The sequence below is a fragment of the Lutjanus erythropterus genome, chromosome 19 (genome assembly GCF_056507025.1).
Source record: "Lutjanus erythropterus isolate fLutEry1 chromosome 19, fLutEry1.hap2, whole genome shotgun sequence".
Lineage (NCBI taxonomy): Eukaryota > Metazoa > Chordata > Actinopteri > Lutjaniformes > Lutjanidae > Lutjanus > Lutjanus erythropterus.
Window position 1 is genome coordinate 19,207,712 of NC_139335.1, and position 16,013 is coordinate 19,223,724.

Consider the following 16,013-nt stretch of genomic DNA (forward strand, 5'->3'; position numbering starts at 1 on the left):
AGACGTGAAAGAAGATTTTACTAGAATAGATTGTCACCCTTGTTAAGCAAAGTCTGAATGAATCCTTGTCTGCATTAACACACCTCCGGGGCACAGCCAGAGATATCATCTCCGAACAGAAAGACATCAACTCCTTCTGAGATGATCTGGAATGTGTGGGATTAATGACAGTGTGTGTGTTTTATGGCCAGATAAAAACCCGGAGATACACACATCACATGCAGATAGAATGACAGATACAAGGCAGCCTGATATATGAGCCTTCCTCCTCTGTCCAGTGTGTGATCGTTGGAGCGGTGTGTTTTTGGAAAGCCCGGGAGGCATAAACATCTCTCATTACTGAAAATGGGTCAAACTGTGTGTGTATGTGTGCACGTGAAGAGGACCAGTGTAAAGCTTGTTTAAAGGGATGGTTTTGATTATTTGAAGTGGGACAAAATACCTTTTGTTGCTGACACTGTCGACAGCAGTTCATCGCTTAGCTTCCAAGCTGGTGCCCCTCTCTGCTTCTCTGAACTGGGGGCATGCTGGCTGGCATCTACTATAAAACTACCGATTGTAAGTAAGAACCCTCATACAACCTCACATCAAATAATCTGAACTATCCCTTTAAAGGGGTCATTGTGCAGCAACAAAATGGTATGAAAAGATGACGCAGGGGTTGTTCAGGGTAGTTGTAGATATAAATATGCACATATATACAGACAGAGTGAGAGGAGAGGAGAAAGAGACTTGGAGAAGATTGTGAGTGAGACTGAGATGAGCAACAGAGATAAACAAACAGAGGCAGCTGGTGAGAGGTATTGAAAAAACAAGATATGAAAGAGTTTGGTTTCTGAAATGGAGCTATCCTACATTAGATATGGGTTCAGAGGCAGTGATGCAGTGATGGTAAGTGGGGTTTACTGCGGCTTTCATCCCTACATGAAAATAAACCCATGCTTGTACTTGACTCCTAAACCCTGCAGCAATGTTTCTCCCATCATCTCATGACTGTCATTGGTGTCATAAGGGTGAGGCAGTTTTATGTTTTTGAGAAATTTTGATAACATGCTTCCGTTTCACTGCATCATTTATTTAGTTGGGTGTATGCACAGTTGTGTTTCAAAGAAATATTTCATCCACCAGCAGCTTAGCTTAGCTTACCTTAGCCTAGCAAAAAGACTGGAAACATCTGAAAATAAAAAGTCTTCAAAACAAATACGAAGTTATGCGTCCGACTATTTTTTTGGTCAGGTTGCAGTCACTTCCTGGAGTTGTTGCCGGTAACCTTGATGACAAAACTCCAGGAAGTCGCTGCGCCTGGTCACAAAATAGTCCAAAACACTTGCGTTTTCTATTTTGAGAGTGATCATTTTAACCCAACCCATGATCTTTTGCTAACCCTAATCATACCTAATAAAAAGAGAAGGGGGAGAAAAAGGTTTCATGTGTTGGAACATCTGACTAGAATCTATTTGTAGCTGTCTTAAAGTAAAGGTTTGACATTTTTTGAATTCTTGCAAGGAGTTGAGAAGATTGATATCACTATCAGATTTGTGTATGAAGTATCCTACAGTCAACATGTGGTTAGCTTTGTTACTTCCTTTCCTCACCAATTCACGTGTCCTCTTTGTTCACACAAAAACAGAAGTGTAAAAACTGCATTTTGTGGTACACACAGGGTTGTGTTTTTGTTTCATGTCCAGAAGGAAACCCTTGATTTGTGAAACTCTTGTGGTATTCACATTGCACAAACAAATTATATTTTATAATGTGACAATGCAGTGGTTAAAATCTGGGAAGGTTTGGGGACAGAAAGCACTTTGTTAGGGTTCAGCCCTTCAGGAAGAACCCTTTTGGAACCCTTAATCGTAAGAGTGTAATTTCTGCTGCCCAGCTCATTCTCAGGTTGTAGCTACAGGTTGTGAACATTAATTAGGCTGTCAGAAAATGTGCAGAATTTCTGCATTCTTAGCCAACAAAAGGTGATTATACATTTTTGAGGTGTAGTTATTTTAGCCTGTAGCTACTTGTGAATTTTGTAAGGTAATAAGATCGGAGACTCAGGCTCAGGCTGCAGACCACAGATTACATGAAAAAAATAGTAGCATGATTAACTGCAGCGCTGCTCTGCAAGATGGACAGTGCTAAGTAGGTATAGAGCTGAAGTGAAATCCCCCCAGGAAACAGAGGAGGAGAAAGGATGGAGCTGTGGAGGGAAGTAGTGAGACTGTCAGCGGCTGAAGTGGGAGGAGAAGAGAGCAAGAGAGAGATGTGGAGGACGACGGATAGAGAGAGGAAGAGAGAGGCGGATTTGTGAAGGAGAAGTGGGGTATAAATATTGCATGGCAGGTTTTACTACTTGGCAAAAGCCAGGGCTTCCCTCCCCCCTCCTCATACATGCACCCCCCTGACACACTCTCCAGTGCTGCATACACGCACACGCACAGAGTGCTGTTTTACTTAGCCTTGTGCAGTATTGTGTAATGGTATCCCTGTTTAACCCTGGAGGGGAAAGCGAGGGTAAGAAGACGCAGGCGTTGTTGCGATGAAGAAGTGGGTGATGACACATGCGCAGTGAGAGCGCTCCTCTGTCTGCTCAGTGTCTGTTTCGATAAGAGAGTTCAATGAGCCACTGTCCAATTTAAATCTGTAGGAAAGTCCAATGATGCTAAGTTCTTCGCTTAATATTTTATGTCATGTGTAAACACAATCCGATTCAAGATTTTTTGGGTCCGTTGGATCCAGCTGTACTTCTCCCCCAAGTTCACTGTGTTTTGATTACTAATTGTATTATTATCAGTATTTGAAATGCAGAGATACATTTTTTTTTCAGTTCGGATCTGATTACAATACTGAATTTGGATATCTCCTGATACCAACATACCGGTACCAGAGCTCTTTTCTCTGTACTGCTGATCTTTATGGACTTCTCATGCAGTCAGACTTGTAATGGTGTCCTCCGACCATTGTGGGGCGTTGTAGGATTGAGGCTCTTGACACTCATATGTGCTGCATGGGGCCCTCATTTCCCATGGCACATTAATACACTACAAACACTAACAGAGGGTAATAAAAGGTTTGTTAAGTTTGCTGTTGCATTGTTCCATTATGCAAATATTTCTTTTTGTTATTTTTTTGTAATGCATTTGTTATATGTTTGTTCATGGCGGTTTATGTTGGTAATTTCATTCATTGTTTTTGTGCTGGTTTATAGTTTCATCCACGAGTGAGGTGGCTATTACATTTCCAAACCTTAAAAGAGTTTAAAGCATCATAGCAGTCTGTGCTTATGGTTTATGAATCATCCCAACATTTTAATGATTGCATGATGGAAGAGGTTCCAGTCATATATTTAATGTTTTATACACTGTAAATGGTACCAAAGCATTTTCAACTAAAACACAGCTGCAGCTATTAAATGCGGTGCAAGTCTTTATCTGTCTTGTAGACCTAGTGTCAATCCTTACGACAAGTTGATTTAGTTCAGAAAAGTTAACTGGAAAATAAAGAATTTCAAAGAAACATGGACCTTTTAATGTTTAATTTATTTGATGTGATGAATGTTGTTAATGTTGGTTACAACTGGTCCCTGACCTCCTGTTATTTTGAAAAAAAAAAATGGTCCCCTGGCAAAGAAAGTTGAGCATCCGTGACCTACAGCAACAGGCAGACATGTGGTGGTGGTGGTGTGTGTGTGTGTGTGTGTGTGTGTGTGTGTGTGTCTATACTCACCTCTGGGTGGATTCACCATGCTGACCTAATAACAACGAGACATAGGTATCACTGTGCAGCTCGCAGAGCAAGACTGCAGCCAATCATGTGAGAGTGTTTCATGTAATCTGTGGTGTTAAATGCTCACAAGAGACTTTTGTTCCCTGACTTTAACCTTTAAAGAAAGAGAAAAATTTGCACCACAGGCCAGAGGAAAAATATGTATTTTTGATTCTGGGGTGAACTGTCCCTTTCAGGCAGTGTTTCGTAACTAGTGTGTCACAGTACAGAGCAGGTCTATTACTGGTGGGATGAGAAAAACTTTTACCTTTAAATGTGGTGAATTTCCAGAAGAGTGCTTTTATTTTGAAGTACCATTCCTATTGAGCAGTAGGACTAAATATATAATTTTACAGTACAAGTACCATAATACTGCTGTCTTTTTATAACCAAGAATGAGCCTGAATTACTTTTAACTGGCATTGAAAATATGAGGCATACTAAAGCACATTACCAAACTGGAAAAGAAAAAACTGTCTCCCAACGACCAACGCCAGCCACAATGTGGAGGGCAGGAGCATCAGTCTGACGTAGTTAACAGCACTACATCAGGAGGGTGTCGCGGGTGTTGTTGATCGATGATCTGAACACTGTTACCTCAACAGGTGGTGAAATGTCAGGCTCTCCTAACAAGCAGACCGCTTCGTGTTTTCATCTGTGAAAACACCAGCTGTGCAAACTCACTAGAAGTACTGTATTTCAGCTGTTATAGTTACAAGTTACTTTGTCGACAATTAATAGATTTGACACCCAAAACATATTTATATGTTATATCTATATGTTATTTTATTATGTTCATTGTCAATTAATCTGTCAGTTGTTTTCTTGATGAATTAATTATTTGTTCGTATATTAAAAATGGTGAAAAATTCTCATTGTTTCCCAGAGTCCTCAAATATCTTATTTTGTCTGCAACCCAGAGATATTCAGTCCACTGTCATAAAGGAGAAACCACAAAATATTCACATTTATGAAACTGGATAATTTTGAATTTAGTCTTAACTCAACCCGGTAACCTGAATCAGTTATTAAAATTGTTGGTAATTAATTTAAGACTAGATTTTTAATCAAATAATTTATTAATCGTTGCGCCTCTAGTATACAGTAATATAATATAACATAATGTAATATAAAGAAACAAAACAAGAGAACAAAAAACATTAAAGTGGAAAGTGGAAAGCTCTTATAGTGATCACTTTAAGCCTTACCACTATTTCCCCCCTTTTTCTTTATTTCTCATGAGATCACCATCTAATTTACATTTACATATTTATTGCACGAAGGTAAACTAGAGAAACAGTCAAAAAAACAAAGAAGAAGAAGATGAAATAAGTGTAGGCAGAGATGAGGAGGAGAAGAGGGATGAAGCAATGGGTGATCTGTAGTGAATAAACTGGAGCAGGTCACTCTGGGAGTGCAGCGCTCTTTAGTATGCTGCTCCACACTCACTCAAACACACAAAGCCAGTGTGACTCCTATATTCAGTAGTATCTTCCAGTACAACTAGCTTTCTCACGAAATAGTTCAAACACACAGATTCAATAGTTTGGAAGCTTTTGACACTCACAGGAGCCACCTGAAAATTGCTTAATTGGTGCTGTCTCCATGGTTACACATTCAGTGTCCAACCAATCACAAAAGAGCAAAGCTGAGTTGAGGACAAACCAGGAACTAGAGTACACTTCAGTAAAAATATAAATCTGTCCCTGTAATATGATCACATTCCAACTGACCTGTCCGAAGCCCCGCCCCCTTTTGTTCTGTGCTTCAATGACAGCTGAGTAAGCTTGAGATCTTTCCTGTTTCCTCTACTTAGATATGCTATGTGCTTCGTCTATGTTGAAAACCCAATGTGGTTAACAGACTGACCTGTAAAAGCAACATATATTAATATCTTAAATTAGCTATTGTTAGCAAAATGTTAAACACCCAGCTAATTCAAATCAATCCTTAGCTAGCTTGTTAGTGTTTCGCTATCATTAGCTGGCTAAGGATGTGACCCTGTATGTCACCTTTATAGTAAAAAAGAAAAGTTGTCAGAGGTGCAAAGTTTGTTCAATTGTTATTTGGAACACAGAACAAAAAGAGGCAGGATTTAGGAAGGGTGAGTTCACCATATTCACAGGATGGGAAGCTCAAAAGCTGTTATCAAAAGGATAAAGTCGTACTTCTGTTTTCCAGGTTGCAAGATATATAAATGCAGGGAATCTGACAAATTATTAGAATTTCACTGCTTCTTGATGGATGGGCAACTTAAAAAACAATTGATAGCGAAAACCCGGACAGACCTGAGGCCATATTTCAAGATAAAGCAGCACATGTGATAACCCATGAGCACTCAGTTATGTACAAGATAAGAATACCAAGTACACTTCAAATAAATGGTTTCTGTCATTTTGGGTAACTCTTATCACACTGATGTTTGTTCGGTTTTCATTTTTCCTGATATTTTTGGTTTTAAATTAAAACCAAACATAAAACAAACATATTTATAGCATCAAATAACTAATTAAAACTTTTAATTAGTTATTTGATGCTATAAATAGGTGTTTCATGCCATGATTGACAGCTGAGTTCTGCTCATGATTGAGTCAGCTGGCTGCAAGGGTGGGAACTTGATCTTGTGGCTGCAACACTGATCAGCTAAATACACTGTTTGATCCATTCCTTTCACTTCTGTTGATCTGTTTTTCATTTGAAAGGTTTTAAAAGACAAAACACCTTTATATTGCTCCTCGAGTTGCTTTTTTTCCAAGATGTACTTTGCGTTTGCTTGTTTGTTGTCTCTGCTTTGTCTATCTGCTTCAGCCTCTCTGATGTATGTGTTTGTCTGACTATTTGTCTCTCTACCCGTGCAAGTGTCTTATCATTGTAAGTCAATCTGGATGTCTGCCAATCTCTGCCTTTCTGTTTTCTATCATTTGGACACCATGTCTCAATCTTTTAGCCTGCTGTCTCTTGCCTGCTCTTGTGTTCCTGTTCCCGTTCCTGTGCTGGTTCACAACCATTCTGATCTCCCATCAGCTTTCACCCTCAAGCCTGTATTTTGCATTTCGTATTTCAACAGAATGATGCAGGATGAATTACGCAATATGCAATTTGAAACCTGCACGTCTTAAATGGATTCAGATAAATGATAAATGATGATACAAACAAACAGTTTGGGTCTTTTTCTCTCTTGCTCAGCTAATTTAGGTACCTCATGTTTGGAGTGGGAATGGGCTGCAGCAGTACGTACATATTAATGGTGTATGCAAGTCTTTAGAAGCAGGCTGAAACTTTAAAGGGGACCTATTATGTGTTTCCTTATTTTCTGTCATATATATAATGTTATAATGTTGCATTAATGAACTAAACATATGTTAAATTAATCCCTGTAAAGCAAAATGCACAGGTTTCAGACTGCTCTAACTGCAATTTTTTTTCTACTTTTGACAACTTGATTTGATGGTCTGATGTCAGGCCATCGTGGATTTCTTTACATGGTCATCTGCTCCAGACTGTCCTCATTCTGCTCAGGATTATGTTCATATTCAGTTCGTCTCAAAAGCGCTTTTTCGGTTTTGAAGGAAAGTTACATATTTTCTGTTTTTCCCTCTGTTGTCCTGCAGCTGCTCAGCTCTCTTTGATTTAGTTTCTGATGGACTGGTATCTTCACTCGTTGTTAATGTAGTTAACCACCACTACTACTACTTTGCCATGTCCCTGGTGTTTGAGCACCCAGTCTGGGCAGTCAGCTGCATGTAGGCTGACTGAGCTAACTAGCAGTTATTGGCTAAAGTAAGTAAAGCTTTGTCCACCAGGCAACTCCGTAAATCACTGTCAGTTGAGATGGAGCAGCCAGTGGACATCAGAGGGAAAACCAGAAAATATTTCATCCATAAAATATGATCCAGTTTCACCAAAATCAGTGAATAAAGTTATAAAGTTGTGTGCATGTGTGCTGTAATCAGAACCCAGAAACCCAGGCTGTCTCTATAGTTTATGAACCTAATTCTTGTCTCATTTGTGGTCTGATAAACAGCAAATTAATCACATTCAGTGCCACATATCACTACTCTCCATGCTTAGATGGTGCTTAGAAGCACAGGGTGCTGTAGTATTGTCTAGCCAGATCAATCTCAGAGCTAACTAGCCAACTAGTGGCTAAAGCAGCTGCTAACAACATGTAAATCTATCTGGCAATCAGAAGTTTGTAGTGTAAATAGCCAAAAGCTTAGGCAGAGAAGTCAGAGGACATCACAGGGAAGACTAGAAAATATTTTCTCTGTGAAGTAGCGTGCATTCATGTTTGCCTATCAGTGTCCTTGGGTTATGTGTTGGTTGCTTCTATACCCTTTCTCATGCTTATCCATCAAGGCTGACATATAAATCTCATCTACTCAGCATACACCCTCTGGCTTCACACACACACACACACACACACACACACACACACACACACACACACACACACACACACACACACACTCACTCACTATATCCTTTACATAATGTAATACCTTTCCCCTTGTGCATATTTTTTCATCTCCCACCATCCTATCTCAGATGTTAGGTCCTAATCCTCTGCTATTAAATCTATTTGTCATGCTAAGCTTTGCCATTACAGTACAACTGACCTGTATGCATGTGTATATGTGTGTGTGTGTGTGTGTGTGTGTGCGGGTGAGTGTGAGGCCATAACTTTAGGGCAGCAAAACCTGAGGTGTCTGTCATTCAGAAAACATATTAAGAAAGAATAAGGTAATACGCAAGAAAATACATGTAATTCACAAATGTAACTATGATATATGTGTGTGTGTGTGTGTGTGTGTGTGTGTGTGTGTGTGTGTGTGTGTGTGTGTGTGCGTGTGTGTGTGTGTGTGTGTGTGTGTGTGTGTGTACTATAGGTTTTCTCCACTGCATCATGCCGCTCTCAATGGGAACCTGGAGCTCATCACTCTGCTGCTGGAGTCACAGGCTGCTGTTGACATCAGGGACCAGAAGGGTGAGGGGAAAATGCACACTGATACATACACACACACACACACACACACAGACACACACACACACACACACACACACACACACACACACACACACACACACACACACACACACACACACACACACACACACACAAACGTATATATATGTATGTGCAAAAAAGACAGAGTGAAAAGTGAGCTTTCCACTTTCTTAAAATTCTGTATGTGTCACCCTCATATACATAAATACTCACTGATCAATAATATCATATATCTCAGTGTGTTATAGATATGGCCTGCATGTGTGTCTGTGTGTGTGTAGGTATGCGGCCGCTGCATTATGCAGCCTGGCAGGGGAAGGCCGAGCCTATGAAGATGCTGCTGAAATCTGGTTCATCTGTCAATGGCCAATCAGATGAAGGACAGATTCCTCTCCACCTGGCAGCGCAGCACGGCCACTACGATGTGGTGAGTGACCAATACTTGCATAAGCAGAACCCAGAGTGGAGGATCAGGCAGGTTGTTTTTGTACTATGTCCTATTTTTGTCCTATTTGTCATTACTGATTGGCAACATAAAGAAGCAATAATCTATTTTTTTTATAATAACAGTGGATAAAATCACTATATGTAACATGAAAGGGGATATTTATAGGGACAAACTGATACTGATTCCAATACTAATGTGTTAAAAATACAGTCTCAATTCCAAAAAAGCTGGAATGTTGTGTAAAATGTGAATAAAAGCAGAATGCAATGACCCTCTTCAACTTTTATTTAATTTAATATTGTCCAGAGACAAGATATTTAATGTTCAAACTGATAAGCTTTAATGTTTTTTTTTTTCTAAATATACACTTATTCTGAATTTGATGCCTGCAACATGTTCCAAAAAAACTGGAACAGTGGCAAGAAAAGACTGGGAAAGTCGTGGAATCGAGGTAGACAGGTTGTTTGGTAACAGGTGACAATATCATGATGCCGTCCTCCAAAGACATAGGCTTTATTGGTATTGGTATTTATTGGTATGCATTGTCAGTGTTTTTCTCTGTTTGGGGCCAAATAGGTTTCTAAATTGTGCTGTGATTGTGTAAAATTGTTTCAATAATTGATGTACTTTTCTTTTTCTTTGGTTCTAATTTGGTTCAGTCTAATCTTTTGAGTGAAAGTGTTTCTACTCTGAGACTGTCTGGGATTTGTGAAAGGTCAGCCAGCCTCAGATTGCTGAGGAGGCTCCTCTCTATGTTCATCTCTTGGCAGGAAAGACCTTTATAAAGGTAGCAGGTTATAACAGTAATAACATAGCATTCATTCACAGGCAAGGATGGGGTGAGGTTCAACGCTTTGTGAAAAACTGCATGGGAAAATAGTCCAGCAGTGTATGACAGGGACAAGCCAAAAACCATCACTGAATGCCAGTGACCATCAATCCATCAGGCATCACTGCTGATCCTATAAAAGATACATGGCCTCAGGAACACTTTGCAAAACTGTTTTCAGTAAACACAGTTAATTGCTGCATCTACAAATGCAAGTTAAGGCTCTAACATGCTAAGCAAAAGCCATATATCAACAACATCCAGAAATGCCACAGACTCCTCTGGGCCCGAGCTCATCTGAGACAGACTGACGCAAAGCTGAAAAGTGTGTTGTTGTGTGTAGGATGAGGTCACATTTAAGATGTTTTTGGAAATCATGGACATCGTGACCTCTGTGCTACAGAGGGAAAGAACCATCCAGATCGTTACCAGTGGAAAGTTCAGAAGACATCTCTGATGGTGTTAGTACCTGTGGCATCATGATTAACTGTCACAGTTGTGATGGCCCCATTAATGCTGAAAGGTACATCCAGGTTTTGGAGCATCCAGACAGCGGCTTTTTCAGGGACACCCCTGCTAATTTCTGCAAGACAATACCAAGACACATTCTGTATGTGTTACAACAGAATGACTGTGTAGTAAAAGAGTTCAGGTACTAGACTGTTACTAGACTGACAAAAACGGGAAAGAATTTCACTTTCAAAACTTTTGTACAGCAGTTAGTGTCTTCAGTTCCCAAGTGCTTTCTAAGTGTCGTTAGAAGAAAAGGTGATGTAACACAGCAGTGAACATGTCCCTGTCCCAGCATTTTTGGAAGATGCTGGAGGCATCAAATTCAGTAAATTGTAAATTTAAAAATGAACAATAAAGTTTATCAGTTACATTAAATATCTTGTCTTTGTACTGTATCTACTTAGATATGCCTTCTGGTTCTTTTATGTTAGTATCACAACTGTTTTGCAGTTGGGGTTTAAAATATATATAGAACTTTTAAAGTGTCTTTCAGCTTGAGTGTCTCTGTGAAAAAGGCCAATCAGCACATCAGCCCTATTTGAGTAACTAAACAAAGCCAGACGTTGGATTCATAGATGTGGAATCTGACTTTACTTAAACATTTATCACTTGTCCTTGTCCAGTGATACCTATTGTAACCCAAACTTCTTAACCACCAGTACATTAGAAGCAATACCGCAGACAGCAGTGGTCACTGCCACTGTAGTGCCTATTTTTCCTGTGTCACCAAAGACTATGTAAGAAGGACATTAAAAAAATACAAAATGAAACACAGGAGCTAAAGAAAATTTAATCTTAGAGGCTTTTCCAGCATGAAACACTGCATTGCTGCTGCTGGCTTGCCAAAGCATCAACAATGAAATATAGCAGACTCGCCACAGCAGCTAACATACCCTAGAGGGGAGCCGCGCTCAGCATTCACAGACTCGGAAACTGAAGAACCATTGCTCCTATTTGATTAAATAACCATGATTTATACAGGGTAACAAACTGGGGCTGAAGCTCTAATCCACAGCTGCTCCCAGTGTGCACGGGCAAGTGAATAAAAAATTACAAACACTGAAACAGACCACAGATTAAAAAATGAATCATTTAACATCCAGCAAAAGGCACAGAAAAGATCTGAGAGACGTTTGCTTTAAAAAGAAGGATGACAAGACTGTTTTTTTTTATTATCTGAGACAAGGGAATATAATTTAGCATATTCTCCTAATTTGTTCTATTCTGAAGGTGCATTAGACAACTGAAAGCACAATGCATTAATTCCTCTGGTGGGGTGGATTTATCCCTCTAAGTCTTTCAGCACTTTAACCAAGCTTCCCTCTAAGGTCATCTTACAGAGACAAGCTGCCGAGCCTTCAGGGATGGGTTCTCTTCAGCTCACCTGGGGATAAAAACTCAGCTTTTTGTAATAGATATACACTCAACCTATCTGAGTAAACAGCTGCTGCCATCCATCTCTGAGTCATCACCGTATTGTGATTTATTTTATTTATTTTTTTGCACACAAGCAAAGGTACATATTTAACATGACAACAGGCTTGGAAATTATTGAAATTATGTTGTGATTTATTATACAAAGATGTTAAAAGGTACTTTTAAATGTAAATCTGCAAGCTTATTAACGTGTCCCCTTCTGTCTGCTCAGCTCTGCTATTCTGAGGACATCTGTAGTGCTTTTGATTTTTAACAGAGCGTGACACGTTTTCTGAGCCAGCATGTGTGTGTGTCTGTGTGGCTGTTTGTGCTTGTGCAGCCTTTGCATTGCATAATTCTGTCTATGTTAATCCTTGCAGTTTTTTTTTTTTAAATCATGGCTTAGGCCTTTCTGCCTGGTGTTTTTCTGATTGTGCTTTAGTTTCATCCCGCCAGTCCAAAGAAATGCAGGTTAGCTGTTCACTTTGTCCTAGCCCCATTAGTTACTGGTTTCCAGTCTCGCACAGCACATATTCACATGTAATGAACCACTCAGTTCTTGTTTTTGACACTATGGGTCCTTGATTTCAGACAACAGGAGACAGTGCAGGCTTCTCATATTTAGCTGATGGATGTTTTCTGATGCCAGTAGATGTTATCAGCTGTAGAAATATAGCTAATTAAGCTAACATTTGCACCACTAATTTGTCAAAAAACAATGTTTCCAGGTGATTTTAATGTTTGCAGCTGACTCGTTTGATCTGGTAAATAAAGATTAAATGTGCACTTTATGGCTATGATATTATACTGAAAGGTTGGGGCTAAAGCTACATGTCCCAGGCAAAAAGTCATCATCCTCATCAGCTGATGATCCATGCAGAAGACATGTAGCAAAACAACATATATTCTTGTAAGTGTCATAAATACAAGGAAAATGTTATTTCATTCTAACACTCCCCTGTTTGACTCGTTTCAAGCAAGACAGAGGTTAGATTCATGCTATTGCTTGTATTTTGAAAGTGTGTTTTCTTTTTTAAAGTTATAAAAGAAAAGGCCTTGAAGCTCCAAGAAACAGTCAGTGGAGTGCTTGTTGGTTTCATGTTTCCTGTAAACAGGCACATAGGGAGGGACTCATTGCTGTTAACCGTAGCTAAGAGTTAGTGGCTAGCTACTTTAGCAAAAAGTATGTTAAAGGCATCTGCCCATCAGGAAACTTTGTAATTAAATCACAGAGAGTTGAAACTTAGAAGCCGGCGGACATCAGAGTGGAAACCAGAAAATATTTTCTCCATAAAATATGATCTAGTTTAACCTCAAATCAGGGACTAAAGTTCTAAAGTTGTGCTTTTGCACAGTGAGACTCAGCCTGCATAAACACTCCAGTCTGTGCTGGTGAATGGATTTATTTTTTCTTTGATGCTTTGCTGCAACATAAGCCAAAAAAAAGAAAAGAAAGAAGAAGAAGAAGAAAAAAACTAATTGGACAGAAGTTTACAAATTTCAGATTGTTTTACAGGAAAAGGCAAACTCTTAAATAACATTAAAAATACCAGAGAATACCTACAATTACTTTTTTTGTAATTGTTGGGCCAGATACTGGTGTATAGGTGACAGATCAATACATATATAATAAAAACACTTAACTGCCTTTTTACATCACGTCACAGTGTGTGTTGGCTTGTGTGTATGTTTCCTGTCTCCAGTCAGAGATGCTGCTGCAGCACCAGTCCAACCCGTGTATTGTGGATAACGCAGGGAAAACCCCTCTGGACCTGGCCTGTGAGTTCGGCAGAGTTGGGGTAAGAACCGGCGATTTTAGTCTGTAATCAAAAACATCAGCAACTGAAGACAAACTGCAGCAAATTATTAAATATGTTGCTTGTGTTTTCTGTGTGTGTGTGTGTGTGTGTGTGTGTGTGTGTGTGTGTGTGTGTGTGTGTGTGTGTAGGTGGTCCAGTTGTTGCTGTCCAGTAACATGTGCGCTGCTTTGCTGGAGCCCAAAAAAGGAGACACCACCGACCCCAATGGGACGTCTCCTCTCCACCTGGCTGCCAAGAACGGACACATAGACATCATCAGGTAGACACACACAGAACCACACTCTGAGAAATAACTATAAACGATCTTTTATTTGTCCTCATAGAACGCTATTTGGTTCCTCTAGGAACATTTTATAGAGGTTTCACTTGAAACCCTTTCAGAGAGTTCTACCTAGAAACCAACATAAAGGGTTATATCTAGAAACATCTGTGAAAGGTTCCACCCAGAACCGTTCATTAGAGGTTCTTGTAATGGTCCCACCCAGAACCACATCTGGAGTTTCTACCTTTCTACCTTCTTCAAGATGTCAACATTCTTTGAAGAACTTTGAAGGGTTCTTTGGATGAAAAGGGTTCTTAATGGAACCCTTATTCTTACAAAGAACCCTTGACAATCTCTTCCCTCAAAAAGGGCTCTTCAGAGGCCAGTGGTTCTGGGTAGACCCTCAAACCTTCAAGAGGAGCCCTTTTGGAATCCTTATTTCTAAGAATGCATCCACAAATGCACAGAGGTTCATCTCAACACACACACACACACACACACACACACACACACACACACACACACACACACACACACACACACACACACACACACACAAACCTGTTTTAATGAATCAGTAGGTTTAAATGTCCTCCTGAGCGTGCTGAGAAAACAGATATATAACACAACAGGGGAACAATATGATCCAATTAACTGACGGAATAATGGAACAAATGTGTTGCCATACAGTGAGAGTAGACGCATCACTCAGATACTCCTAAATACATTTTTGGAGATTGGAAACGCTGCAGATCTGCACAGCGCTCTGTCATGCTAAATGTCAAGTCATTATAATCTCATCTCGACGGGGATGTGTGTCTAATTTTTGTTTACGTTTTTGCAAAAGAGCATCATGGTAAAGTGGCTACTGTTGCCGTGGTGACGTCAGCATTCGGCACAAAAGCTTCAGAATAAAAGATCCCAGCAGAATGGTCTACCATGGCGAATAAACACGCACCACAAAGTCCGTTTTTCCTCTTATGACTCTCAACCACTTCTAAGTAACTCAACGCTGTATATACAGTAGGTGTGTGTGTGTGTGAGTGTCGGTGCAGAAGTCTGTTTGCCTGGCAGACACACAGAGAGGCGATCAGAAGTAGAGAAAGATGAGAGAAGAGTGTAACGAAGGGAAGATAACAGAGAAGAAGAGAACAAAGCCTGTCATAGTTGGTAGAGCAGAGTGGGCCTCTCTAGAAGTGACACTGATAAATGATGCTCATTAGGCATGACCAACAGTCTGTGGAAGATACACACTCACATAAACACACACACACACACACACACACACACAAACACCGACTCAGACTGAGTAGAAGTTAGAGGAAACTCACATGTGTCTGACAGCTTTTTCTTTCCAATTAGCTAGTTTATCTTTCAACCTCAACTATAAAGCTGGTGATGTTTTATACTTAATGTCAACAAACCCCATGAAAAGTCCAACAGCAACAATGAATTGATCCTACGATCAAGTTCGGCCTGTGTAGCTAAAGATTCATACTGTGCACTAGACGAAAAAAAAAAACACTAATACCCACTACCCTCTTTTTTTTCCTCAGTGTGACAGAGTATAGCCTTCACGTGTAAACATGATGTAAACGTGACACATGGGTGGACACACTAATTTTCTCCCCTTTTTGGCAAAGGCAGTGAAGGCGTGTCGTGTCTGTCTGTAACTTCTGTCTGTGACACTAATTTTAGTGTAAAAACTGTAATATACTGTTATTTATTTCTCTACAGACATGCTAGCAGCTCTGTGAAGCTGTTCGTACTCTGTACCTTGAGCTAAATGCTAACATCAGCGTGCTAGCATGCTTACAATGAGCCAGTTTGCACCTGGCATTAACATGCATCTTTGGTTATTTGATCACAATTTGATTTAATATCACTTTCCTGCTCTGGATGCAAATAAATACATAGCTACATTGTTCACGTTTGCTAAGACAAAATGTAAAATGACAGCC

General features: G+C 39.8%; 1 protein-coding gene across 8 annotated transcripts in view; it reads left to right on the forward strand.

Moving 5' to 3' along the window:
- The window catches only part of caskin1 (CASK interacting protein 1), a 121,676-nt gene that overhangs the window by 71,035 nt on the left and 34,628 nt on the right, over positions 1-16,013 (forward strand). For all 8 annotated transcript variants that reach the window (XM_084744609.1, XM_084744611.1, XM_084744613.1 and 5 more), the window contains exons 3-6: positions 8,646-8,743; positions 9,046-9,191; positions 13,674-13,769; positions 13,919-14,049. In XM_084744609.1, coding sequence (XP_084600735.1) covers positions 8,646-8,743; positions 9,046-9,191; positions 13,674-13,769; positions 13,919-14,049 — 471 coding nt within the window. The remainder of the gene's footprint in view (positions 1-8,645; positions 8,744-9,045; positions 9,192-13,673; positions 13,770-13,918; positions 14,050-16,013) is intronic.